General features: G+C 53.3%; 3 protein-coding genes across 11 annotated transcripts in view; 1 reads left to right on the forward strand and 2 right to left on the reverse strand.

The window, feature by feature from the left end:
• The window catches only part of CNNM3 (cyclin and CBS domain divalent metal cation transport mediator 3), a 34672-nt gene extending 21136 nt beyond the window's left edge, over window positions 1-13536 (forward strand). The window contains exons 2-9 of one of the 9 annotated variants that reach the window (XR_008618806.1): window positions 6918-7061; window positions 8056-8205; window positions 8502-8671; window positions 8875-8971; window positions 9332-9465; window positions 9819-9957; window positions 12612-12711; window positions 13367-13437. Coding sequence is in view for 7 of the 9 variants with exons in the window: in XM_055088906.1 (XP_054944881.1) it covers window positions 6918-7061; window positions 8056-8205; window positions 8502-8671; window positions 8875-8971; window positions 9332-9465; window positions 9819-10148 (1025 nt within the window). In the remaining 2 variants the exon portion in view is untranslated. The other 8 variants (XR_008618807.1, XM_055088910.1, XM_055088907.1 and 5 more) reach the window with 8 other exon arrangements.
• A 3717-nt stretch (window positions 13537-17253) lies between these two features.
• ANKRD23 (ankyrin repeat domain 23) lies at window positions 17254-22896 on the reverse strand. The gene is given in 11 exon segments (XM_028497135.2): window positions 17254-18958; window positions 19011-19121; window positions 19263-19315; window positions 19318-19354; window positions 19446-19550; window positions 19640-19746; window positions 19974-20112; window positions 21282-21410; window positions 21611-21650; window positions 21652-21727; window positions 22869-22896. Coding segments are annotated over 11 exon segments (1455 nt in total). The 3' UTR covers window positions 17254-18328.
• A 3248-nt stretch (window positions 22897-26144) lies between these two features.
• The window catches only part of ANKRD39 (ankyrin repeat domain 39), a 5017-nt gene continuing 3607 nt past the window's right edge, over window positions 26145-27554 (reverse strand). The window contains exon 4 of the mRNA XM_024129858.3: window positions 26145-26555. Within this exon, the coding sequence (XP_023985626.1) occupies window positions 26412-26555 (144 nt within the window). The 3' untranslated portion in view covers window positions 26145-26411. The remainder of the gene's footprint in view (window positions 26556-27554) is intronic.

Here is a 27554-nt window from a genome sequence, read left to right on the forward strand (position 1 = left end):
CACAGTGGTTGAGAATCTGCCTGCCAATGCAGGGGACACGGGTTCGAGCCCTGGTCTGGGAAGATCCCACATGCCGCGGAGCAACTAGGCCCGTGAGCATGGCTACTGAGCCTGTGCGTCTGGAGCTTGTGCTCCGCAGCAAGAGAGGCCGCGACGGTGAGAGGCCTGCGCACCGCGATGAGGAGTGGCCCCTGTGGAGGAATACATAGGAAAAACACTCCTTGACATAAACCACAACAAGATCTTTTTTGACCCGCTTCCTAGAGTAACAGAAATAAAAACAAAAATAAACAAATGGGACTTCATTAAACTTAAAAGCTTTTGCGCAGCAAAGGAAATCATAAACAAGACAAAAAGACAATCTTTAGAATGGGAGAAAATATTTGCAAATGAAACAACAGGGAAAGGATTAACACAAACAGCTCATGGAGCTCAATATCAAAAAAACAAACAATCCAGTTAAAAAATGGGTGGAACACCTATATAGACATTTCACCAAGGAAGACATACAGATGGCCAAAAGGCACATGAAAAGATGCTCAACATCACTAATTATTAGAGAAATGCAAATCAAATCTACAATGAGGTATCACCTCACACCAGTCAGAGTGGCCATTATCAGAAAAGCTAGAAACAATAAATGCTGGGGGCTTCCCTGGTGGCACAGTGGTTGAGAATCTGCCTGCCAATGCAGGGGGCACGGGTATTACTCAGCCATAAAAAGAAACGAAATTGAGTTATTTTTAGTGAGGTGGATGGACCTAGAGTCTTTCATACAGAGTGAAGTAAGTCAGAAAGAGAAAGAAATACTGTATGCAAACTCATATATATGGAATCTAAAAAAAAAAAAAAAAGGTACTGATGAACCTAGTTGCAGGGCAGGAATAAAGAGGTAGACACAGAGAATGGACTTGAGGACATGGGGTGAGAGGGCGAAGCTGGGGCGAAGTGACAGTAGCATCAACATATATACACTACGGAGTGTAAAATAGTTGGCTGGTGGGAAGCAGCAGCATAGCACAGGGAAATTGGGTCTGTGCTTTGTGATGATTTAGAGGGGTGGGATAGGGATGATGGGGGGGAGACTCAAGAGGGAGGGGATATGGGGACATGTGTATGAAAAAAAAAAAAAAGGTACTGATGAACCTAGTTGCAGGGCAGGAATAAAGAGGTAGACACAGAAAATGGACTTGAGGACATGGGGTGGGAGGGCGAAGCTGGGGCGAAGTGACAGTAGCATCAACATATATACACTACGGAGTGTACAATAGTTGGCTGGTGGGAAGCAGCAGTGTAGCACAGGGAGATCGGCTCCGTGCTTTGCAATGCACTAGAGGGGTAGGATAGGGAGGGTGGGAGGGAGGCTCAGGAGGGAGGGGATGGGGACATGTGTATGCATATGGCTGATTCGCTTTGTTGTGCAACAGAAAGTAACACGGTATTGTGAAGCAATTATACTCCAATAAAGATCTGTTTTAAAAAAGCTATGTTTAATGCTATATTGTAGTCTGTTAAGTGTACAGTTGGCATTATGTCTAAAAAAAAAAAGTGCATATCTTTTTTGGGGGGGGCTGTGCCATGCCGCATGCGGGATCTTAGTTCCCCGACCAAGGATTGAACCCGTGTCCCCTTCACTGGAAGTGCAGTCTTAACCACTGGACCGCCAGGGAAGTCCCAACAATGTACCTATCTTAATTTAAAAATACTTCGTGGCAGAATTCCCTGGCGGTCCAGTGGTTAAGACTCTGTGCTTCTACTGAAGGGGGTGCAGGTTTGATCCCTGGTTGGGGAACTAAGATCCCACATGCTGTGCAGCGTGGTCCCCCAAAAAATCAAACTGAAAAACCTTTATGGCTAAAAAATGTTAACCACCATCTGAGACTTCAGCCAGTTATAAACTTTTTGATGGTGGAGAGTCTTGCCTCGATGTTGGTGGCTGCTGGCTGATCAGGGTGGTGGCTGCTGATTGGGGTCGCCGTGGCAGTTTCTTAAGATGACAGTGAAGCTTGCTACATCAGTTGGCTCTTCCCTGCACCAGCGATTTCTCTGAAGCACCCAACGCTGTTTGATAGCATTTTATCCACCGTAGAACTTCTTCCAAAATTGGAGTCAGTCCTGTCAAACCCTGCCAACCCCAACCCCTTGTCAGTTAAGTTCATATGATGTTCTAAATCCTTTGTTGCCATTTCAACAGTCTTTGCAACATCTTTACCAAGAGTAGTTCCCATCTCAAGAAACCAGTTTCTTTGCTCATCCGTGAGAAGCAACTCCTCGTCCGTTAAAGTTTTATCCTGAGATGGCAGCAATTCAGTCACACCTTCAGGCTCCACTTCTCATTCTAGTTCCCTTGCTCGTCCTACCACATCTGCAGTTACTTTCCTCCATGAAGTCTTGAACCCCTCAAAGTCACCCATGAGGGCTGGAATCAACTTCTTCCACACTCCTATCAGTGTTGATATTTTGATCTCTTTTCATGAATCATGAATGTTCTTAATGGCATCTAGAATGGTGAATGCTTTCCAGAAGGTTTTCAATGGACTTGCCCACATCCATCAGAGGAATCTCTGTCTATGGCAGGTGTAGCCTTATGAAAGGTAGTTCTTAAATAATAAGACTTGAAAGTTGAAATGACTCCTTGATCCATGGGCTACAGTATGATGTTTTGTTAGCAGTCATGAAAATAACATTAATCCCCTTATACAGCTCCATCAGAGCTCTTGGGTGACCAGGTGCATTGCCGATGGAGCAGTGCTACTTTAAAAGGAATCTTTTTTCTGAGCAGTGGCTCTCAACAGTGGGCTTAAAATATTCAGTAAACCAATGTGTTGTCATCCTTTATTGTTCGATTTATAGAGCACAGGCAGAGTAGATTTAGCATAATTCTCAAGGGCCCTAGGATTTTTGGAATGGTAAGTGAGCATTGGCTTCAACTTAAAATCACCTGCTAACTGCATTAGCCCATAACAAGAGGGTCAGCGTGTCCTTTGAGGCTTTAAAACCAGGCCTTGACTTTTCCGCTCTGGCTATCAAAGTCCTAGATAGCATCTTCTTCTAATATAAGGTGGTTTTGTCCACATTGAACGTCTGTTGTGTAGTGTAACTACCTTCATTAATGATCTTAACTAAATCTTCTGGATAACTTGCTGCAGCTTCTGCATCAGCACTTGCTGTTTGACCTTACTCTTTTATGTTATGGAGACAGCTTTCCTTAAACCTCATGAACTGATCTCTGGTAGCTTCAAACTTTTCATCTGCAGCTCCCTCTCACCTCTCTTAGCCTTGATAGAATTGAGAGGTGGGGCCTTGCACTGGGTTAGGTTTTTGGGTAAGGGAAAGTTGTGGCTGGTTTGATCTTCTATCCAGACCACTCACACTTTCTCCATATCAGCAAGAAGGCTGTTTGGCTTTCTTACCATTCACGTGTTCACTGGAGTAGCACAGTTATTTATTTATTTGCTTGTTTGTTTATTTTTATTTTTTGGAGCAGCTCTTTATTTAAAAATTTTTAAAAATTGTTTATTTATTTTAAATTTTTGGCTGCATTGGGTCTTTGTTGCTACGTGTGGGCTTTCTCTAGTTGTGGCGAGCGGGGGTTACTCTTTGTTGCAGTGCGTGGGCTTCTCATTGCGGTGGCTTCTCTTGTTGCAGAGCATGGGCTCTAGGTGCGCGGGCTTCAGTAATTGTGGCTCGTGGGCTCAGTAGCTCTTTATTTAAAAATTTTTAAAAATTATTTATTTATTTTAAATTTTTGGCTGCATTGGGTCTTTGTTGCTACGTGTGGGCTTTCTCTAGTTGTGGCGAGCGGGGGTTACTCTTTGTTGCAGTGCGTGGGCTTCTCATTGCGGTGGCTTCTCTTGTTGCAGAGCATGGGCTCTAGGTGCGCGGGCTTCAGTAATTGTGGCACGCAGGCTCAGTAGTTGTGGCGCACGGGCTTAGTTGTTCCGCAGCATGTGGGATCTTCCCAGACCAGGGCTCGAACCCGTGTCCCCTGCATTGGCAGGTGGATTCTTAACCACTGCTCCACTAGGGAAAGCCCTGGAGTAGCTCTTTTAATTTCCTTCAAGAACTGTCCCTTTGCATTCACGACTTGGCCGTTTGGTGCACAAGGCCTAATTTTCAGCCTGTCTCAGCTTTCGACATGCCTTCCTTGCTAAGCTTAATCATTTCTAGCTAAAAAAAAAAAAAAAAAAAAAAGTGAGAGGCCTGTGATTCTTCCTTTCACTTGAACACTTAGAGCCTATTGTAAGGTTATTAATTGGCCTAAATTTCAATATTGTTGTGTCTCAGGGAACAGGGAGAGAGGAGAGGAGAGGGAGAGAGACAGGGAATGACCGGTCGGTGGAGCAGTCAGAACACACACAGTATCTGTCAAGTTCCCTGTCTTATGTGGGTGCAGTTGGTGGTGCTCCCCCAAAACAATTACAATAGTAACATCACAGATCGCCATAACAGATATAATAATAATGAAAAAGTTTGAAAACCTGGAAGAATTACCAAAACGTGACACAGACACAGAGTGAGCAGATGCTGTCTGAAAAATGGTGCTGATAGACTTGCTCGCCGAATGGTTGCCACACACCTTCAGTTTGTTGGAAAAAAAAAAGCAGTATCTGCGAAGCACATTGAAACGACGTAGGCCTGTACTGCATTTCTTCAATTCTCAGATGCACTTTTTTTTTGCATTTTAACATCTCTGTAACCAGGATGTCTCATGACTGATGACATCTTGGATTTGATGACATACAGTAAATGTGATCTTTTTATTCTTTTACAGCCTCCTTCCTTTCTTGATCGTCTGGTTAGTAGTCTAATAATAATAGCTTTTGCTTGACTCTTGACATTTTCATTCCCTCCAACTTTGGAGCAGAGGTCTTCCTATACCTGATTACTGGGGGCGGGGCAGGGGGCACAGATGCTGAAAGAATGAGGCAGAGGCATGCCAGCTGCTTCCAAACCATGTGCTTCTAAACCCAATCACTACATTGTCATTGAACCCAAGGTATGTAAAGTAGGATTCACACAAAGAGGTGAACTTGACTTTTTGCTTTACCAAAGGATTCTTGAAGCAAGCACCCCTTTACGTGCAGGTGCAGGCCGGCTTTTACCCTATGCTTTATTCACTAGTAATAAAAAGGGGCAGCAACCTAAATGTCCGTCGACAAATGAATGGATAAATAAGACGTGGTATATATGCAAGTGAATACTAAGCCATAAAAAAGAATAAAATGATGTCATTTGCAGCAACACGGATGAACCTAGAGAATATTATACTTAATGAAGGAAGTCAGACAGAGAAAGACAAATATTATATATCACTTTTATGTGGAATCTAAAAAATAATACAAATGAATCTATACAAAACAGAAACAGACATAAAAAACAAACTTATGGTTACCAAAGGAGAAGGGGGGGAGGGATAAAGTAGGAGTATGGGATTAACATACACAAACTACTATACATAAAATAGATAAGCAACAAGGATTTACTGTATAGCACAGGGAACTATATTCAAAATCTTGTAATAACTATAATGGAAAATAATCTGAAAAAATATGTGTAACTGAAACACTTTGCTATACACAGTGTGAACTAACATAATATTGTAAATCAACTCTACTTCAATGAAAAAAAAATACTGTTAAAAAGGGGGGGCATGGTTGAGATGAGTTTGCTCTCAGTTCCATATCCTAGACTTGCACAGTCCAGTCCAGTCGCCACTACCCACATGTGGCTGCTGAGTTCTTGAACGGTAACCAGTCTGAATTGAGATGTGCAGTGAGTGCCAGACACACACCAGATAGCAAAGACTTAGTACCCAAAAAAGGAAAAATATCTATTCATATGTTTATATTGACTGCATGTTGAATGATATTTTGATTATATTGAGTTCATCATAAAATATTAATTTCATTTCTGTCTCTTTAATTTTTTTAATGTAGCTACTCAAAAGTTTTAAATTACCTGTATGGCTTGCATTCTGTTTCTTTTTGTTTCTGTTTTTTAAAAAAAATGGTTTTTTTGATGTGAACCATTTTTAAAGTCTTGATTGAATTTGTTACAATATTGCTTATGTTTTATGTTTTGGTTTTCTGGCCCTGAGGCATGCGGGGTCTTAGCTCTCCGACCAGGGATCGAACCCGCACCCCCTGCATTGGAAGGCGAAGTCTTATCCACTGGACCGCCAGGGACGTCCCACATTCTGTGTCTTTTGGACAAGCATAAAGCTTTATGGAGAAAAAGCACTTACCTGAAACAGTATATTCTTGAAGTTTCCCTAACATTCCCCAGCACTCTGAGGCTGGGCTTTTCTCAAGCTTACATTTTCTCGTAAAACAAGCAGTTAGCTCACCTGAGGGGGATGCAGAGGAGGAAGGAGAAGAGTTGCAGCTTCCTGCTCTTCCTCCCGCACGGTTTGGGCTCTAACTGGCTGATTATCATCATCTTCGTCCCCCTGGGTGACTTTCATGCACCTCGGCTTCTGGAAATACAGGGCAGCCTTCAAATTGGGAACGCTCCCTTTGGAGACTCAGGCGGGGTGTTCCCTCTCGGCTCCCGCGTTCAGGCTGTCCCCCGGGAGCCAGCGTCTTTGGTGTCGGCGCCCTGTGTCCATGGTCCAGTTGCTGCTGCATACAGTGTCTGTTCTGGCCCGGATGCATCCTTGTCTAAACCACGTTTACGGCGTGGAGTCGCACAGACCTGGGGTGACTCCAGCTCCGCCGCTGCCTGGGGGTACTTGGGCAGGTGGATGTTGGGTCCGAGACTTACTCTTCACAGGCACCTAGGAAGAGTCTCCTGGTGCCTGGCGTGTTGTGGGAACATAGACATCAGCTTCTGTCCTTGTGGTGGGCCAGTCACATGGGACTAAGGAAAACAGGAGGCCCCCTAGCAAGCTGTAACTCAAGTGTCCCTCCCCGCAGGGAAGTCCCACCTGGCCATCGTGCAGAAGGTGAACAACGAGGGCGAAGGTGACCCCTTCTACGAGGTGCTGGGCCTGGTCACCCTGGAGGACGTCATCGAGGAGATCATCAAGTCCGAGATCCTGGATGAGTCTGATATGTACAGTGAGTCCTGGCCCTGGCGCTTTTCCGGCTCAGCTGGTCTTTCGAGCTTACAGAGGCGTGTGTGTATCAGAGGATGGCGGGTGTCTGTGTTGTCAGAAGCGGGGCTGGATCTCGGGTCAGAGCCGTCACGTACCCAGGCCCCGTCTCCTTACCCCTGCGTGAACCGGGCTTGCCCCTTGCAGGAGGGAGGGCTCACACCTGTGCCTGGACGCAGAGCCACGGGGGCGCGTCCCATGGGTGGCTTTGCATCCCAGGGCTTGCCCGGGGCTCTGCCTTTAACGGGCTTTTTCCCAGTCTTTATCTTCCTTGGTCCGTTGGCTTTCTCTTGTTCTGTTGTATAGAAGTGTCTTCTCAAAGAAGCCCGTTCTTTACTGCTGAGAGGTTTTGCCCCAAACAGATGATAGTGGGGCCTGTGATTGTGTTTTAGAAGGGCTTGACTCTTGGGCTGGCAGCTGCGCTCTTCAGGGCAGACGCAGAGCCCATCCTTGACGGCGGGCCTCACATGGGCCCCCTGGGATACTGAGCTGCCCGCCCTGTGAGCTTGGAAGTGAATCTCTGCCCACGTATCTGTCCCCCAAATGCAGCATTTTGGTTTGGCATCTCAGACTGCCGTAGGCACGGGGTCTGAAGGTTGGCGGCTGTTTGGCACCAGTAATCCTCGAACATGTGCTTTCTAGCGAGGGGCCTGTTGTTTTACATAAGCTGTCTGCTATCATATCGGCATTATCTTCTCCCAGCTCCGAGGAGGGAGCAGGCCTCTCTGCTACTTCTCGGGACATCGCTGGAATGCAAGCTGCCGCCCCTCTGACCGGGCACCAGATCTCTGCCTGGGTGGAGTGGCCACCAGGTGCCGTCAAGACAGCAGTGCCCTGACGCTGTCCCCCCGCAGGAGCCCCGAGGCCTTGTGGGGAGGGAGAGGCAACGTGCCCCTGGGTCCGGTCACGTTGATGGAGGGCTGCTGGAGCCTAAGCGGGCCCTCTTCTCCCTGCCCCAGGAGACACCGCGGTGAAGAAGAAGCCCGCGTCTCTGAGCGCCCCCCTCAGGCAGAAAGAGGAATTCTCCCTGTTCAAGGTGTCTGACGATGACTATAAAGTGAGAATCTCGCCTCAGCTGCTCTTGGCCACCCAGCGCTTTCTTTCCCGAGGTGAGGGCGAGGGCGGGCCTCGTCCCTGCTCACCGGCCAGTGGCTCAGGAGACCACCCCCCCCCGTTCCCAGTAAGCAGGAGGGTGTCCAGGAGAAGTTCGGCGACTCTCTCTGCCACCCTGTCAGCAGCTCGGGTCACCTGAAGGCGGCTCCTCTGTGGGTGGCGGGGAGCCGCGGCCGGGCGGGTGTTGGGGGAGGCTGGGGGAGCCGAGGCATGCAGCGGGAGGCGGGCGGTTACACGGGCTGCTCTGGGCCTGCTGGACACTGTCCCCGTACCTGTTTCCCCCGTGGGGCAGAGGTGGATGTATTCAGCCCGCTGCGAATCTCCGAGAAGGTCCTGCTGCACCTGCTGAAGCATCCCAGCGTCAACCAGGAAGTGAGGTTTGACGAGAGCGACCGCCTGGCCGCCCACCACTACCTGTACCAGCGCAGCCAGCCGGTGGACTATTTCATCCTCATCCTGCAGGTACCTGCGAGCCCGGCCTGGAGCCTGCCACTTGCTTAGGAAGTGGGGAGGGTCTGAGGAGAGGAAGGAACATCCAGGTGCACCCGCCCTGGATAAGTGGGGTCGGTGCGCTCTCCTTGGTCTCTTTGCTGGCAGGAAGGATGACCTGTCCACCTCTTTCTTTACCTGTCCCTCTTTCCTCCCCCTCTTCCCCGACCTCCCAGGGCAGGGTTGAGGTGGAGATCGGGAAGGAGGGCTTGAAGTTCGAGAATGGGGCCTTCACCTACTACGGAGTGTCCGCCCTGACGGCGCCGTCCTCGGGTAAGCTGCAGCTGTCCCAGAGCTGGAGGCAGGGGTCGGCGGCTGGATGGGCGTTGCCGAGGCTCTCCAGTGGCGCGCGTCTGGCCTGTCCTTCCTGCAGAGCCCGTGCCTCCTGCAAGGCAGTCTGCCTTGGGACCCGCTGGCCCTTCTCATCTCCGGGCTGCGTGGAGGGTGGGGCAGCATGTCTTCGGGGCTCATCTTTGTTGCTCTCCCCACCCCTGCACAACTTTTCCCGGGAGGAGCGTGTTTGCCATCCTTTTCAGAGCCCCTGGCTGTATTCCCTCACCAGGGTGGTTTGTGGGGTGGAGCTCAGAGGCTGGGTGGGGCTGGCCTGCTCCGTCACCCACTGTCCTCTCATAGCTCACCAGTCCCCGGTGTCCTCGCTCCAGTCCATCCGCCACGACCCGCCGCCCGAGCCCGCCGAAGGCGCCCGCCTGTCTGCCTACTGTCCTGACTACACCGTGAGGGCCCTCTCTGACCTGCAGCTCATCAAGGTGACCGTCTGGGCTGCTCACTGGTGCTGGCTTTTGACCAGCTTTGCGTCCCCGAGGGCTGGACCAGCTGGTCACACATTTGAACGGATTGAGAATAAATTCTGATTGAGTCTATCTGAGACTTCCCAGAGCAAGACCTTGTACTTGCTGTGAAGGGTGGACGGCCTGGCCCCTCTCTCTGCTGGTGGCCTAAGCACCCAGCTTCCTTGGAGATCTTAACAACGCCTCCACCCCGCACTCCCCCCACCCCCCCAACCCTGGTTCGGGGGCTTGAGGGCAGGAGGGAGGGGTGTGGCCCCTCACCTCACCTTCTCCGTCCAGCTGCGTGAGGTGCGATGCTTCCTGTGCCCCAGGTTACGCGGCTGCAGTACCTCAACGCACTCCTGGCCACCCGAGCCCAGGCCGTGCCGCAGTCCCCTGAGAATGCGGACCTCCAGGCCGTCCCAGGCAGCCAGACCCGGCTCCTTGGTGACAAGACAGCCGCAGCCACAGGTGAGCCCCGTGCGGCTGCATCCCGCAGCATCGACCCCAGGGCGAGCGTTCCCTTTGCCGTCCTGGCTGCCCACACAGACCTGCTCTCTCTGCCCTCACCCTGCCCTACGTTCGTTCTTTCTCCCTTTGTCTCCCCGTCCTTTTCTCTCTCCCTTCTTGTGTTTTTAATAACTTCGTCAACGCTGAGCTGACATTTTGGGTAGAGCATGTGAGTCAGCATTTTCTCTCCAGGGCCTGTAGGGTGGGTTGATTTAATCAGAGAATACAGTTGACCCTTGAACAACAGCAGGTTAGGGGCACCAACCCTCTGTGCAGTCAAAAATCTGTGTATAACGTGGTCGGTCCTCTGTATTTGTGGTTCTACATCCGCAGATTCAACCAGCTACAGCCTGTGTAGTGCTGTAGTATTTACTGTTGAAAAATAATCTGCATATAAGTGGACCCCCGCAGTTCAAACCTGAGTTGTTCAAGGGTCAGCCGTAGTTGCTAAATGGGAGTACGGTCACGTTCAGGCGCTGTATTGGGTCATTTGGGGTTAGGGTTGGGTCACCAGTGGGCCTGACTCAGAAGGTAGGTGGCTGGTGGACACCATCCCCAAAACCCAGAAGAGCACCTCCTGAGGCGTTTGGTCCCATCCAGGCGTTCCACCGGGAGCAGGAAGAAACAGACTTTGCCGAGTGGGATGGGAAACCCCACCCTTAGAGTGTAAGGAGGGAAAATAAAAAAGGAGCCTGTGAAGGGTGGGCTTTGGGTGGGAGTGGTAAAACACATCAGGGAACTTCCTTGTCCTTGTTATTCAAGAAGGTACTTTTATGCTGACCGAGCTCCTAGGTTGGGGTCTGAGGTCCTCCGGGGCTTGGCGGGGCCTGGGAGAGGCCGTGGAAGGAACTGCAGGGGCCTGACTGCCTGTGCTCCATCCCCCTTACCCTGCAGTGGGGACGCCGAGCTCTTACTGAGCACTTCCCGTGCCAAGCACTGTGCTAAGGGCTCTCCTCGTCCTGACTCATCTAAGAAAACGTCCCTGAAGTTTTGAGAGGTGGTAGTTGTCACGCCCATTTTACAGGTGAAGAGTCGGAGGCCGGGAGAGACGGGCACTCTGGCTTGGAGACTGGGCGCACCCTTGGTTACCGGACCCACGTTTGAGAAGGGAAACGTGTTTTTATAATGGAAAGGTGCTTCCTGAGCTGCGTCGGTGGCTCCACTCCTGCGAGCTGCATCTGTGGTGCTGGTGAAGGACCCTGGGGGGTTGTGTTGGGTCCCGGATCCAGGCCTGGTCGCAGTCCTTTTGGAATGAACGGACCCTTCGTTCACCTCTTAGGGCGGAGCCCGCTCCTCTGTTTACCCACCGTGACGGTCTTTTATGTTGTGCGGCACCCCTCACACAGAGGTTCGCACCATCACGTTAGACTCGGGTCTCGAAAGCCAGGACGCTTTTGGTTTTCAAAACGTGAGCCTCTTGGTTTTGGTTTTCTCACGTGTGAGCCTCTCCTGGCTCCGTGCGCCACACAGAGTGCACAGGTTGTGTATAAGGTACAAACTTGATCTAAGAATCCTGGTTTTTCCCTTCATTTCATCTTTTGTCACGTACCCAGAGGTTTTTTAATCTTTTGTGGCTTCAGCGGCTCGTGAGGCAGTCCTCTGAGAGAACCGTTTTTAGTGGCTCATGGGTCATTTCCTCTTTGTAACGGATTACCAACCAGCCCCTGTTCTGTAGTCACGATGTTGGTGATTTTCCCCTCAGTGCGGCCTGACATTGGCCCTGGGCGGCCCTCAGGGTCTTGCACTTTATCTCTGCTCACCTGTTGCTTCGCTGCCTGGGGAGCTCAGTGTCGCTACACGTGTTGGACGTGTCCCCGGGGTGCTGCTGAAACGGTGCAGGTCAGTCAGGGCCATCCTCTGGGTGACTCTGGCTCTAGCTTCCCCAGCAGAGACGTGTCTGAAATGCTTGGAAAGCACGATGACTTTGAGCTGCCTTCAGCCGGGTCGGCAAATGGCATGAGGGCCAAATCTGCCTGTCCTCGTAACGTTTTACTGGAGGTGCCCGTCTGCTGAGGGATTGTACTCGGCTGCTGGTGGAGTTGCCTCGTTGCCCCCGAGGCCTGCAAAGCCTAAGAAGACTGGCCCTTTACAGAAACACCTTCCGGAACCCTGGTCCGCTGCTTCACATTCGGAAAACCCCCTCCACATCGATCAGTCCCAGAGCGGGATTCCCAGGGAGAGTCTGAGCTTGACACCGAGCCTCCTGGGCCCCTCTCGCCCCCGCGGCCTTGACTCTGCGGTGCTGCCCAAGCTGCCCGAGCGGAGCGGCTCTGCCGGAGCAGCTCCATAGCTGGTCTTCTCTCTCTCTCCCTCCCTCTCCCTCTCCCTCTCCGGCTGGGGGAGGCGATGGGTCACCTGCACAAGCAGCATCCAGGTGCTGGTCCTGCAAACAGTCCCCTCCTGCTTCACAGCTTCAGCGGTCTCCTGCTGGTCTGGGAACGCACTCCTATTGGAACGTGGAAGCCCTGGTTTCAAGAGCACAGGTCAGCCTGTCCTTCCTCTCCTGCCCCCTTCCCTTCTCTCCCCCTCCTCCTCCTCCTCCCCTCCCCCTCCCCTCCCTCCTCCCCCTCCCCTCCTTCTCCCCCTCCCTCCCCCTTTCCCTCTCCTCTCTCTAGCTTTCCCAGTAGGCCTTTCCCTCTTTGGCACATTTGGAAACTGCAGTTGATAATTGACTGTGGACTAGTGAGCATTTTTTGTTTTAAGACAACACGCAAGGTAAATATCTTGCCTTTTACTTTACCTTTTCTTTGCTTTCCTTTGCCAGCCTGTTAGCTGCTGGGGGGCACTGCAGACCTCTCCCCCCAGATGGGGGGCACTTCTCCATGGGGGTGAGTGGGGGCTTCCTGTCCCTTGTTGCTACTTCTCATCTCATTTTCCTGGAGGGCAGGAGGGACCATGAAATGCCTGCTCAGCCTTGGAAACAAAAGCTCCCTTCCAGTGCCTGCTGTGTTGTCTGGGCAGCTGCCTCCTGCCTGGCCTTATCGCCTCGGCCTCCCACGGGCAGAAGCCCTGCCTCTCAGTGATGGCATCCGTCCTGGCAGTGGTTTTCTCTCATGAGGCTGAGCATTTTCCTAACTAAACGCTCCCAGCTCTGCCTCGATGTGTCTCCCGAGGAGGCCCGAGGCTCCTCGCCTCCCCCCCCCCCCCCCCCCGCCCCTTCCTGTCCTAAAGAGGACTTAACACCTGGTGTCACAGGACCCGCCCCCCGTACTGGCTCTGACGCTGATCCCCCTCCCCTCTCCCGGCTCCCGCCCCCCCCCCCCCCCCCCCCCCGCCCCTTCCTGTCCTAAAGAGGACTTAACACCTGGTGTCACAGGACCCGCCCCCCGTACTGGCTCTGACGCTGATCCCCCTCCCCTCTCCCCTCTAGGGTCCAGCCACAGCAGACCCGGCCTCCCGGCGGAGGAGAGCCCTGGGCGGAACCCGGGAGTTTAACCGCTTGGCAGGCAGCCCCAAGTCTGGGGAACGGACAGTCACGCGGGGAACTGGAGCGAGCCGAGGAGCGGCTTCCTGCCAGCCTGTCCCCACCCCCTGCAGGCCACGTTTTAGATGGCCCTCATGGACGCGGGTCCTGGCTGCCCTCAGCACCAGAGGCCGGTGCCAGGAGCCTCAGCAGGTCCTGCCCCCCTTTAGGAGATGGGGATCCGCCGGGGCCAGCCCTCCAGGCCTGCTTCCGAACGGAAGGAACAGTGCCACCTCCAGTCCCTGGGCCAGCCTCCCTCTGACAGTGCAGTGTATTTATACCTCTTCTGGCCAAGCCACGATGTGAGTGCACGATTACTGCCTTTCTGTGGCCGTGACCCGTACTCCCTTTGCTTTTAATTTGCCAGCCTTCTGCTGCTGGCAGCACTTTCTGAGCAAACCAGGAGCACCAGTTTGGGCTGGGGGTTCACATCCATGGCCTTGGCCACGGTGACCTTTTTGGCTGCCCTTACGATGCCGTGCTTCAGAGCACGCGCCCAGCCTGTCCCATGTGCCAAACCTGGAAGCAAGTCTGTCACACCAGCCCCCCTCCCTCCTCTGCAGATGGCTTTCTCGCACTGGCCCCGGCGGGGCTGAGGAACCTCTTCCTCCTGCCACTCCTCCGCCCGCCTGGCTCAGTCGCCACTAACAGTATTGTCATTTCCTGTGTTTTAAGAAGAGGTCACACGTGGGAGGAAGGGACTGCTCTGCTGCACCTAAGCCTTTGTCGTGGGGTTCCGGGGAGGGCAGCCCGTGGCCCCGGGGGGCGCCGTGCGGCTGTCAGGTGCGCGGAGGGCGGCGAGGGAGGCCAGGGCTGGTTGTGAACCAGCCCTCTCCGTCCTTTGGAAAAAAGAACATGACATCGGAGTTTTCCTTAGATCTCTGAAACATTTCAAGCTCTTTGCTTTTTTCCTGTTCTAGCGCTGGGGTTTTAGAGAAGCGGGAACGAGAAGGCATTTGTCTCGCCTTCTGCTTTACCTAAACTCACCTTCCACAGTGCTTCAGCTGCGCAGAAACCAGGGCATCACGGGGACCGAGGATGGGGAGGGAGGAGGATTTTTGCAACCTTTCCCAAAGGCATTTGGGTCCTTATCCAGGATCAGTGGGAATGAAGGCCAAAAAACAGTGGCAAGCTCCCTGAGAGACTTTTCTCAAGGGATTCTCTCCAGGAGCAAACCCAGGTGGGAAGTAGATACTTTAAAATTCTCTCTCTCCAGAACAGTGGGTCTTAACTTTGGCTGCACATTGGAAATCACCTGGCAAATTAAAAATACTGATACCTGGGGCCCACGCCCCCAGGGATTCTGATTTAATCAGTCCAGACATCAGGATTTTATTCTTTAAAATTATTTTAGGTTCACAGGTCATATACCCTTCACACCCCCTTCCCTGAATGTTATCTCACATAACCTTGGTGCATTTATTGAAACGAAAAAATTAACATGGGTACAAAACTATTAACTAAATTACAGACTTTACTTGGATTTTTATCAGATTTTCCATCATGTCCCTTTTCTGTTGCAGGATCCAATCCAGGATACCAAGTTGCATTTAGAGCTATTGCTTTTTTTTTTTTTCCTAAGTAACTTTTTACTTTGAAATAATTAACAGATTCATAGGAAGTTGCAAAGATAGAGGTCCCATGTACCCTTCACCCAGTTTTCCTCAGTGATTACATCTTACATAGTTACAATGCAGTATCAAAACCAGGAATCTGACACTGGTGCAATGTGGGCATATAGTTCTATAGCATCTTATCACATGTAGATTTGTGTAACCACCACTGCAATCTAGATACAGAACTGTTCCTCCGTAGGATCTCCCTCCAACAGACCCTTTTAGAGCGCCCCCCCCCCCACCCCGGCCACTACCCCTAATTCCTGGCAACCACTAATCTGTCCATCATCTCTATAATTTTGTCATTTCAAGAATGTTGTATAAATGGGATCTTACAGTACGTAACCATTGGGACTGGCTTTTTTCACTCAGCATAATGTTCTGGAATCTCCTCCAGGCTGTTGCACGTGTCAATGGCTCATTCCTTTTTGATTGCTGTGTGGTGTTCCATCAGATACTCACTGTCCTGTCTAAGGACATCTGGGTACTTTCCAGTTTTTGGCTATTCCAAATAAAGCTGCTATGAACATTCGTTACAGGTTCTTGTGTAAACATTGGTTTTCTTTTCTCTTAGCTAAATGTCTAGGAGTGCAATTGCCAGGTTGTGTGGTTACTGCATATTTAAGTTTTAAAGGAAACTGCCAGACTTTTTCAGAGTGCCTGGAGAACTTTACATTCCCACCAGCAATGCGTGAGTGTTTTTCCACATCTGCTCCAGGATTTGGTATTGTCACTGTTTTCTATTTTAGCCACTCTGGTAGGTGTGTTGTGCTATCTCATTGTGGGTTTTATTTGCATTTCCATAATCGCTAATGTATATTTTTTCATGTGCTTGTTTCACCTTGTGAAAAGAAATGTCTGTTGGTGTCTTTTGCCCATTTTCTAATTAGATTGGTTTTTTTACTGCTGAGTTCTGAGAATTCTTTATATATTCGAAATACTAGGCTTTATTGGGTTTTTGGTTTGCAGGTATTTTTTCCTAATCTGTTGCTTATTTTTTCATCCTCTTAACAGGATTTTTTGCAGAGCGAAAGTTTAAAATTCTGATGAATTACAACTTACTGATTTTTTTTTATGGATTATGCTTTTGGTGTCATGTCTAAGAATTCTTTAGTCCTTGATTGTGAAGATTGTCTTTTGTTTTTCTAAAATTTTATAGTTTTAATTTGCATGTAAGTTCGTGATCCATTTTAAGTTTCTCTTTAAAAATTTTTTTTGCCTATAGATGTCCAGTTCTTTCAGCACCATTTGTTGTAAAGCATATCTTTCCTCCGTTGAATAACTTTGGCATCTTTTGGCATATTTGCTGTGTCTATTTCTGGGTTGTCTATTCTGTTCCTTTGACCGATGTGTCTGTCTCTTCACCGGTACCACACTGTCTTGATTATTATAGCAATTTAATAGGTCCTGAAATCAAGTGGACTGATTTCTCCCACTTTGTTCTTTTCCAGAGTTGTTTTAGTTTTAAATTTTAGAATAATCTTGTCTACATATACAAAAAAAATCTTGTTGGGGTTTTGGTAGGAACTGCGTTAAACCTGTGTATCAGTTTGGGTGGAACTGACATCTTTACTCAGCTGCATCTTTGAATCCATGTGTATGTGTCCATTTATTTAAATCTTTGGTGTCATTCATCAGCGTTGTGTAGTTTTCAGCATACAGGTCCTTAGATGTTTTATTAGATTTACACCTAAGTGGGTTTTCTTTTTAGCAATTACAAATGGTACTGTGTGTTTAATTTTAGTATTCAGATTCAGAGTCGTTGTCAGTATGTAGAAAAAAGGTTTTTGTATGTTTGTCTTGTATCCTGAGATCTTGCCGGAACTCCCTTATTCTAGGTGGGGTTTTTCTGTTTTTTTTTTTTTTTTTTTTTTTTTTTTGGCTGCGACGCATGGCATGCGGGATCTTAGCTCCCCGACCAGGGATCAACCCTGTGCTCCCCCCACCCACCCCCACCCCCGCAGCGGAAGTGCGGAGTCTTAACTACTGGGCCGCCGGGAAAGTCCCTGTTTTTTTGGTTTTGTAGATTCCTCAGGATCTCCTACATAGACGAGCATGTCATCTGTATGATAATGCTGATATCCGGGTCCAAACCTAGAGATTCTGATTTAATCCATCTGGACATGAGGATTTTTAAAATCTTCCCTCTTGATTCTAATAGGCAGTCTAGGCTGAGAAGCCCTAGAGCGCCCTGCCTGCCTGCTCTGCCCCTGGGGACCTGTCTTGCTGTCAGGCCGCCATGGTTGTCAGGCCGGCATGGTTATCATCAGGCTCGAGTTTCTGAGGAACTGGCCCCTCTCAGCCCAGAAAAAACAACCAGGCCGTGATGGATAATCAACCAGTTTTAATGAACAAAAAATACTGATACATATACAAAGGTATTTTTGTCTGTCACTTAAGTGTCCCCATTTCCTAGATGGGAAGTGTCTTGTCCATGGACTTGAACGCCTGTTTCTCCCATGGCCCCAGCATCTGGGTGCACGGGGCTCTGTCAGGACAGGGCAGGAGCTGCCCATGTGAAGGGAGGGCGTGTGGCCCCTGTTGGGAGCTCTTGTCAGCTTTTTCACAGAATAGAAATTGCCTTGTCCTTGGCCTGAGAGGGCCACCAGTTAGACTAAAAATAACTGCTGCAAAATGCATATCACCCCAGGTTCTTTATGTGAGGGAGGCTAACCGTCATCTTGGACCCCAACCCCCTGCCTGTGGTTCTCAGTGTAGGGCAGAGCTGTCCTCAGATTCACCTTCTGGCAGGTAAGGCCCCTGCCCGCCAGCAGTACAGCACAGGTCCGCACCAATGCAGCGTGACCAGGAAAGGACAGTGAGAGGGGAAGCCTTAGGGGAGCGTGGAGGTGGGGCCTCGGGCCACCCCCAGGCGGAGGGGAAGGAGCAGGTGAGCTCGGAGTCCTCCACGTCCTGCCGCCGAGGGTTCGGGAGGAGCAGCGTGGCCGCGGCTGCAGGGGCCAGGTGAGAGCGCGCACTCTAGTACCAGGGCTGGGGGGACGTCAGCGCCGAGGCAGAGTAGGGTTACAGGCCACCGCCCCAAAAGCTGAGTGGGCCGCAAGCAATCCCTAGCACCCAGGCGCGTCCCCCCCACAAGGGGAGCCAGCACACGGCCAACCAGAGGGCAGGGGGCAGGCCTGTCCGAAGCCTTCGCCAGAGGACACAAGGTTTCCCTAAAATAAACGGCTCCAGCTCGTCGGCCTTGGGGCTTCTGAGGCAAGCAGGCTGGGGCTGGCCTTCTGTGCAGGGGTGCTCAAAGCCGTCCAGCAGCCCCCTCCAGACGGCCAGACCCGCCAGGCACGGAGGCCCCTGGAGAAACCTGCACCCAAGGGCATCTGCTGCTGGCCGTGCACCGAGTCACCACCTGGTGGCAGGAGGGCCCCGGTGGAGGGCAGAGCCGAGCCACCTCCTGGACCGGGGACCAGTGGGCACCGAGGAGCCCTGGCACCGGCCCCAGGGAGCTCGAGGCTGTTCCCGTGCTGCTCCGTCCCGGGCCCCCAGGCTCCTCCGCTGCCCCTCGTCTGGACCCGCTTCGTTTCCCGCACCCGCCTGCCACCCCCGGGTCCTCTGCGTCAGCCCCCAGCTCGCGCCCCGGCGGGGACCGGCGCAGCCTGGGACGGGAAGCCAGGGAGGCTGGTCTGACAGGGCTGCCTGGAGGTGCGGAATCAGCCCTGAGCGGGGAGTCGTGACCGAGGGAGGACCAAGCGGGTGAGATGCGTGAGTGGCACGGGGGCGGAGATGACGGGATGGAACGGTGGCTGCGAGTGGCCCCAAGGATCGGCTGCCGTCGGCACCGGGCACGGGGGTGCCCCACGTGGGCCTGCAGTGCTTCCCGGATGCCCCACTGCCAGCCCTGGGCCAGCTACACTGGAGTCGCTGAAGCCTGGGCACGAGGACGCCGGGTGAGTCCCCGCTCTCCTCCCCGGAGCGCCCGCCCCGCTTGCTCACTGCGTTCTCACGCCCAGCCCGGCCCCGTAGAGCGGCAGCACCTTCATGGCTCTGTGGTGGCCGGGCTGCACCGCCTCGTGTAGAGCCGTGTCCCCTTCCTGTCGAGAGGGGGGCGGCGGCCTCCTCACCTCCGCCTCCCGGGGAGGGTCAGGTCAGCAGGTACTCTCGCTGAGCTCCGGCTGCCTTAGTCGTGGCCCCCGGGGGTGCAGCCACCCCAGCCGGGACAAACAGACGCCTACCTTGTCCTGTGCGTCAGCGCGGGCCCCGCGGGCGACGAGGTGTTCCAGGCAGAGGCCGTGCGCACGGCCACGTGCAGGGGCGTGCTCCAGACCTAAGGGAGCGGTGAGGGTCAGTGTCATTCCAAGCTGGCAAGGCCGTGTCCCAACCCCAGGAAGAGCATCGGGCCGCCCCGCAGCCTGTGCCCTCCCCTGGTCCCGGGCATTGACCCGGGCGCCCCGGTTAAGCAGCTGTTCGAGGGTGTCCAGGTGCCCTCCGCGGCAGGCCCAGAACACAGGGGTCCCGTCCGGCTGCAAAACAAAAGCACCAAAGTAACCCTGACCTGCAGAGATGCCAGGCGGGGGGTCTGCCGTGGGGATGGCCCTTCCCTGGTTCTCACCAAGTCCCGAGCGTCCACGGCGGCACCCGCCTCCAGCGGCTTGTTCACGAGCTGGCTGTGACCCTTCGGACGGGCCCAGTGCCAGGCCGTGCGGTGGAGTTGGGGTGCTGCGGACGGGAGTTAGGTGCAGGGAGCACGGCCACCCCTGGAGGTCCCACCCGCGACCCCGTTCCCAGAGCTGGTGCCCTGAACAGAGCTGCTTACTCCCCCGTCGTGTGAAGGGCCTCTCCCTCCAGACTCAGGAGGCATCATGGGACCCGTGCCCCATAAAACAGAAAAGCCCTGCGGTTGCCTAGGCTCTGACTGGACCACGCTGAAGGCCGCACGCCTGCACCCACCCTCGCTACCTTGTCGTGGGCATTGGGGTCCCCTCCGTCTGTCAGGTACTTGTCAGTCAGGGCCTCCTGGTTCTCAGCAGCTGCCTTCAGGAACGCCTCCAGGTCCACGGGCTCCAGCTGGGCCAGGGGCTGCGGCTGGATAAGTTCAAGGACGAGACCAACTCACCCCCCGCACTAGGCCTCTGGGACACAGCCTCACCAGTCTAGCCAAGTGGTTCCAAAGAGCTGGTGGAGGACCAGCGCACTGTTGGCTTCTACAAATAATAGATTTAAACACTTGCCCCCAGGACTTCCCTGGCGGCGCGGTGGTTAAGAACCCGCCTGCCAATGCGGGGGACACGGGTTCGAGCCCTGGTCCGGGAAGATCCCACATGCCGCTGAGCAACTAAGCCCGTGCGCCACAACTACTGAGCCTGTGCTCTAGAGCCCGCGAGCCACAACTACTGAGCCCACGTGCCACAACTACTGAAGCCCACGCGCCTAGAGCCCGTGCTCCGCAACAAGAGAAGCCACCGCGATGAGAAGCCCGCGCACGTCAGTGAAGAGTAGCCCCCGCTCGCCGAAACTAAAGAAAGCGCGCGCAGCAATGAAGACCTAACGCAGCCAGAAATACAGAAATCAATTAAAAAACAACAACAGCAACAAAACTTGCCCCCAGAAGATTCTGACTGAATAGGTACGGGGCGGGGTTACGGACTGACTTGTGTTCTGCCCCCCAGCCCAGGTTCATATTGTTGAAGTCCTAACCCCAATACCTCAGAACGTGACCTTATTTGGAAATGGGGTCATTGTAGCTGTAATCGGTTAAGATGCCGTCATACTGGAGTAGGGTGCGCCCCGGTCCAGTACGAGTGGTGTCCTTGAGAGGGGACAGACCTCTGGACACAGGCACGCAGGCAGGGAGAAGGCCACATGAGCTCAGAGGCAGAGATCGGAGCGACGAGGCCACAAGCCAAGGAACACCACCAACCCCAGAAGCTGGGGAGAGGTGTGGACGGATCCGCCCCCAGAGCCTCAGAAGGAACCAACCCTGCCTGCCGACTCCTTGATCTTGGACTTCCAGCCTCTGAGACGACCGTAAATAGCTGTTGTTTAAGCCCCCAGTTTGGGGTACTTGGTTCCGGCAGCAGCCGTGGAAAACAACGCTGGGGGTGGAGGGCCCCCAGGTGCGGGCTGTGCAGCTGCGGCGGCAGTGTCACTCCTCCCCAGGCCTCCCGCAGGGACGGGGGCGGGGGGGTGGGTTGCTCCTGCTCAGGAACTCCAGCCCTGGTGTGGCACTCCCACGCACCCGCCTTCCCGCTCACCTTGACCTCAGGCTCGGGTGCCCTGGCCGGGACTCTGCGTTTCAGTCGCTTTTCTCTCCGTCTTCGAACCAACGTTTCCAGGTCAGCCAGGCTCTCCAAGTTAGCTCTGGGACTGCTGAATCCTTCAAGCTGGGGCAGAAAGCGGGCAGAAACAGGCCCACGCCAGCCACTGGCTGCTGGCCACGGCAACCCTGGGGCAGCTCTTGGTCGTCCTAACCCTCGTCTTCCCAGCCGCGGGAGAAGCGCCGCGCCCAGGCTGTCAGACGCCGAGCCCCGGGCTCGCGGCCCCCCTGCTCCGCCTGCTGTGCCCCCTGCCCCCCGCCGCTCACTCGCCTCCTCTCCTCGTCCAGTTCCTGCCTCTCCCGGGCCTAGATTCCTGGGGCTCCAGCCTCCAGGATCAGACACTCCATGTCCACGTCCCAATTCTTTCCTTTCGACTCTCTCCCCTTACCTATAGGAACAGACAAAGGTAAAGAATCAGAAAAATTAGGAGGAGCCCTTAGAAAACACAACCGTGCCTGACAGGGGAGTCCTGCCAGGAGCTGACGTACAGATTAGCGATCTGGATGTGATCTGAGGGCTGGCCTGACCCGTCTCAGAGCTCCGTGGCAGCCTGAGCCCCGGCCGGCCGGCCGGCTCCGAGGCTCCGAGCCCCGTGCTTGTCACTGGCTCTCACCACCTGCAGCATCGCCCGAGGCCGGGGGCTGACTGCCGCTCGCTCTGTCCTGTGGGCAGGAACCCGGCGGCCGGGGCCTGACGCCGCATCTGTTTATGCTGCTGGGCTGCGTCCAGGTGAGCTCAGGGCCTCCCTTGTGGGTTGTTGTCCGTACATTCCTACAAGATCACCCCACACTGCCACCTGACCCCAAGCCCGGGGGGACAGAGGAGAGGCCTCCCGGATAAAATTCTGAATTCCTACGTTCAAATTTTGGCTCTTCGTGAAGCTATGTTTCTTCATAATAAAATGGGGTAAGACTAGCACTTACCTCTTGGAGCTGTAAAGATGCAATGACTTAGCGGGGCTGTGCTTAGGGCAGAACCCACCAAGCAATGGTCCGTTCTTTTCTTCCTGCCCTGGCCCCCAGCCCCGTGATTCAGCGGCTGGGGAGCCCTGAGGAATAAGCACGTTGAGGGGAGAGAAAAGGCTGGAATGATACGATGGCAGAGCCTAGGGCTTCCAGCCACGTAGAACTGCATTCCATTCCCTTCTAAAGCAAACTCAGGCAGCCTAACACTTCCCGGGCCCTGCAACCCGCCTCCCAGCAGCGGCTGTCCTGGGCTGCGGCCAGCAGGGCCCTGGCCCGCGGTGGGGCTTGTGGGGCCCCGGGCCTCGCTACCCTCCATGCCCATCCCTCACGACAGACATCCCAAAGTGTCACTGCTGTGCCTGCTTCTCTCAGTGCCCAGGGAACTCGAGCACCCTTCTCCTTGTCCCCAGCCAAGGCAGCCAGACCCTCCAGACCATTTCCCCAGCAAAGACCATCAACACAATTGAGCTCAGCCAACGCCCAGCCACACTTGTGTCTTCCGGGGTAACCTGCCACTTCCCGTTCCTCTTTGGCCATCACAGTCCAGGGCAAAACCCACTACACTCAAGGATTTTCTCGTCTACCATCGCCAGCCTTTCTCACTGTGTCTCTCTCTTGCTCCCTAACCCCTCACCACCTCACACGAGAACTAGGCAGACAGGCCAGAAAAGAACTGCAGGTTTCTACTCCTAAAATGTCCTCGGGCACCAGAAAGGAGCTGCCTGGCCTCCGCTCCACGTCCTCACCAACTGCTGGATGCTGACCAAGTCCATGGCCCCCGCTGCTCTTCACGCCCCCAGTGAGAGGAGCCGAGCAGCTCAGCCCTTTTACAGGAGAGCTGTCGGGGGCCGGGGGGGCAGGGCAGAGGCTCGGGCCCCGGCCAGACAACTCCGTGGCTCTGTTGACACCCACCAAAGTACCGGCGTGGGCACACAGCTCACTGCGGGCGCGAGAAAGAGCTGTTTTGAGCTGAGTCAGTTGCATCCTCAAACACCCCCCATCCTGCACCTGTGCCATCCCCCCCCCTCCCCGCACCTACTCAGAAGTGATTCAGCCAATAAACACACATCCTGGGTGCGGGGCCACCAGCCCAGGTTCAGGGGGAAATAGCTCTCATTCTCCTAAGCGTAGATGCCCTCGAGAAAAAGAAGTGAGCCTCCACGTGTTGACACCCACCAAAGTACCGGCGTGGGCACACAGCTCACTGCGGGCGCGAGAAAGAGCTGTTTTGAGCTGAGTCAGTTGCATCCTCAAACACCCCCCATCCTGCACCTGTGCCATCCCCCCCCTCCCCGCACCTACTCAGAAGTGATTCAGCCAATAAACACACATCCTGGGTGCTGGGCCACCAGCCCAGGTTCAGGGGGAAATAGCTCTCATTCTCCTAAGCGTAGATGCCCTCGAGAAAAAGAAGTGAGCCTCCACGTTGCTGTAGGTCTGGCTGCCTGAGACCCTGGAAGAGCCAGCCCAACTGCCCTGGCAAAAGGAAGCCAGACTCCTAAAGAGGACCTCTAAAGGACAGACACAAGAGGCCGACCTCTGCCTCAGGAAGCTTCCTGGCTGCTACAGGAGGAGATCAAGTGATTTCCCAACTGCCGGCCAGTTTCCAGGCCGCCTGGGCTGCTCCTGGTGGTGGCTTCCTTCCCGATACCCATCCTGCTCCCTCAGGTTTCCTTCCCCAGATACCCACCCTGCTCCCTCACCACTGTGACGGTCAAGGTCCACGATTAAGCCAGGCCACCATCACAAGCCAAGCCCAGCCCGTCATCGGCCCCTCATGCCTCTTGAAGAGCCTCCCACGGCCGACACGCAGGTCACCCACCGGGGACCTGGTGGACCTGGGCACGGAGACGCCCTTCGCCAGGAAGGTGAGGTTCAGATCCGCTCCAGGTCCACGTACGAACGTTAACCATTAATCCAGTTGCAAAGCAATCACTCTGCAGCTACCAAAGCCAGACTTCCTAATTCTCCCTAAGACACCAAGCACATCTTCCACCCAGCTGTGCCTTGAATTCCGCCTTGACCTTTGAAGGGAAATCTGACTGCTCGTGTCGCTCCGATTCTGGAGTCTTGTTCACTAGCTAGCAGATTTCCTAGTGAATAAGACTCGAAGCAACATGAACACAGATGACCAGGACGAGCCAGCGGGAGGGGGAACCATGGATCCAGGGCAGCCCAAGGCCCCACCCACAGCTGGCTTCTTGGTGACTGCTTCCAAGCTCTGAGACCCGGGGAGCCCAGAGCTTTGGAGAGAAACTCCATCCCTATGCTCCAGGGTGTTTGTGTCAAAGGTGATCCTTGCCGGTGGTCCTGAGGAGGGAACCCGTTACCTGGAGGAGAGTGAGGGGAAACTGACAAGAACAAGGAGGACTTCAGCTCTGGACTCCACTGCCCGCCACACAGCGACTCGACTCCTCCAACGTCCGAGGGCGAGGGCACCGACAGGCTGCATCAGAAATTCTCAGGAGAAGACTTATTGGTATTAATACTGGTATAACTTATCAAAGAAAAAATTTACTTCTGGTAAAAAATCCAAACATAGCAAATCAAGCTCAGGACCCCCTTGGTTAAGTACTCTTGTCATGGAGCCCGGGGAAACCACGGGTACAGTTTAACACACAGCTTCCTCATGCTCCTCCCGTGTGGCGTGTGTACGCACCTACATGTGTCTACATACTTTACGTAATCACGGCTCGGCACTCTTTCCACATGAGCATACGCTGCCCTCAAAGTGCCAGGACCTCACCGTCCCCCTGCTGCGAACTTAGGTTATCTCTGCATTTTTTTTTTTTTTTTTAACATTACACCCCATGCTCCAATCCACATTTCTGAAAAATGCCTCGGTAAATAAACATCTTTGGGGACTTCCCTGGCGGTCCAGTGGTTAGGGCTCAGCGCTTCCACTGCAGGGGGCATGGGTTCGATCCTTGCTCGGGGAACTAAGATCTCGCAAGCCGCTCGGTGAGGCCAAAAGAAACAAACCCCAAAAGCAAACATCTTTGTGCACACAGATGAATATTTCTCTAGGGACCTACAGAGAAATCAATGTATTGGCCCCGTTCACTTAAATTTTAATAGATGTTGCCAAACTGCCGTCCACACCGGCGGTAACCAATTTCCATGAACAGATAAAAACACACAGAGTTAAGACAAGGAACAGCATCAAAGAGAAAAGAAAAAAGATATATATAATTATGTACATACATATGTAACAAAGCATCAATATCCAGAATACATTAATAACTCCTATGAACCAAAAAAGAAAAATTTTAGATGGACAAAGGGTTACGGACAGGAAGGTCACAGAAGACGGGCGTTCAACCTCACCAGCAATTAGCGATGCAACAAAACAGTAGCACTTTGTAGTCTATCAGACGGTTAAAATGAATGAAATGACTATAAACGCAAGTGTTGGTCAGGTTCTGGGGAGGTGGGAGCTCCCATACCCTGCCCCCACGGTGCCGGGCACCCTCCCCGGCGCTCCCCAGATATTCACTCGTCTCACCCTCATGTGGACTCCAAGGCAGCCCCACTGCAGTCACTCCCACCTTCGAGATGAGGACGCAGGGGACGTCCCTGGCGGTCCAGTGGTTAAGACCGCGCTTCCACTGCAGGGGGCACGGGTTTGATCCCTGGTCAGGGGAACTAAGATCCTGCATGCCGCGAGGCAAAAAAAAAAATGAGGACGCAGGACAGATGGGTAAAGTGACTTGTACCAAGGTCACTCGGCTAGAAAGCAGCTGTTCACTTGTCACATACTCCACAGTTTCTTCTCACGCTCACATACTTCTGTATCTTCAGGTTTGAGTCTTTTCTTGAAATTTATTTTTGTGTGTGGGATGAGATAAGGATATAACTTTATTTTTTCCAAACGGATAGATGTTTCCACATGAACTAATTTAGAATACGGTCATCTGTCCAGGCTGGAGCACTGGCAGCCCCACCAAATCGCCGCCCTTGCTTCCCCAGTGGCCAGAATGGGGCTCTTCCGGGGTCCTCCAGCCTCAGGATCCCACCCTGCGGCTCGGGCGCCGACCGAGGCGGGGGCTTGGAGGGCTAGTCCGTGTACCCCACACGCAGCCCGTGACGGGAGCGGGGAGACTCAGCTGGCCAGCAGGTCCCGCAGGTCGCTGGTGCAGGGCAGCAGGTCACAGGCGAGTCGTGCCTTCCGGTCCCGGACGGCCTTCAGGGCTGGGCTGTGTTGCAAGAGGAGGGAGCAGATGTCCACGTGACCCTTCTCGGCGGCCTGTGGGGAGAGAGGCCCGGATCAAAAGCCGTACCCCACCGGGCCCTGTTCTTTCTTGCTCCGCTTCTGGGGCCCTTTTGGTCCGAGGAAAGGTCTCGTGGAAATGGAGGCGCTGGCCGTCTGAGCCGGTTTCCCCTAAGCCCTGCCAAACTGCAATGACGTGCTGCAGGGTGGTGGGGCACCCTGGTGGCACCTGGGCAGTCAGCTTGAGCTTTTCTTCCTTGTGTCCTTTGCTCAGTGGCCATGCTTCTTTGCCCAGGCCTGCACATTAAGAACGAGGACAGAACCTTGGATCTCTAAGCATCTTTACAAACATTCAGATTGTCTATAGGGTGCTGGGTGCTGTGGGCACAAGACACATCAGACACGGCCCCTGCCCCCTGGGAACTTTCAGATGAGCGGAGAGAAACAGGCCCAGTACCCAGCCTTCTCCTCGTCCCCTCGGAGATCAACGATCCCAATCTGGATGTCAATTTCTAGCCTACATCCTCCAAAAAAGAAGTGTTAAGTAAGATAATCTATGTAAATCACTTAACTTTTACAATAACCATGAGAGGTAGGAAGTATCATTTCCACTTTATAGATGAAAAAACTGAGGCTTATCAAAGTTGAGTAACTCACCCAAGGTCACAGAGCTAATGTGGCAGCATGGGGAATTCTAAGCCAGGTCTGTCTGCCCTCAAAGTCCGAACTCTCAATAGCTATGTTTTATCACTATATTCCCTACTCCTCCCAAGAGACAAATTAAAGGGCTACGGGGGCTCCTGAAAGGTATCAAAGTTAATGTTAGCACCAAACACCATCTCAAATTTGAATCTAAATCTTTATTCAGCATAAATATTATCTTTTATTTTTTATTTTTTTGCAGTACGCGGGCCTCTCACTGCTGTGGCCTCTCCCGTCGCGGAGCACAGGCTCCGGACGCGCAGGCTCAGCGGCCATGGCTCACGGGCCCAGCCGCTCCGCGGCACGTGGGATCCTCCCGGACCGGGGCACGAA

The sequence above is a fragment of the Physeter macrocephalus genome, chromosome 12 (genome assembly GCF_002837175.3).
Source record: "Physeter macrocephalus isolate SW-GA chromosome 12, ASM283717v5, whole genome shotgun sequence".
NCBI classification, from domain to species: domain Eukaryota; kingdom Metazoa; phylum Chordata; class Mammalia; order Artiodactyla; family Physeteridae; genus Physeter; species Physeter macrocephalus.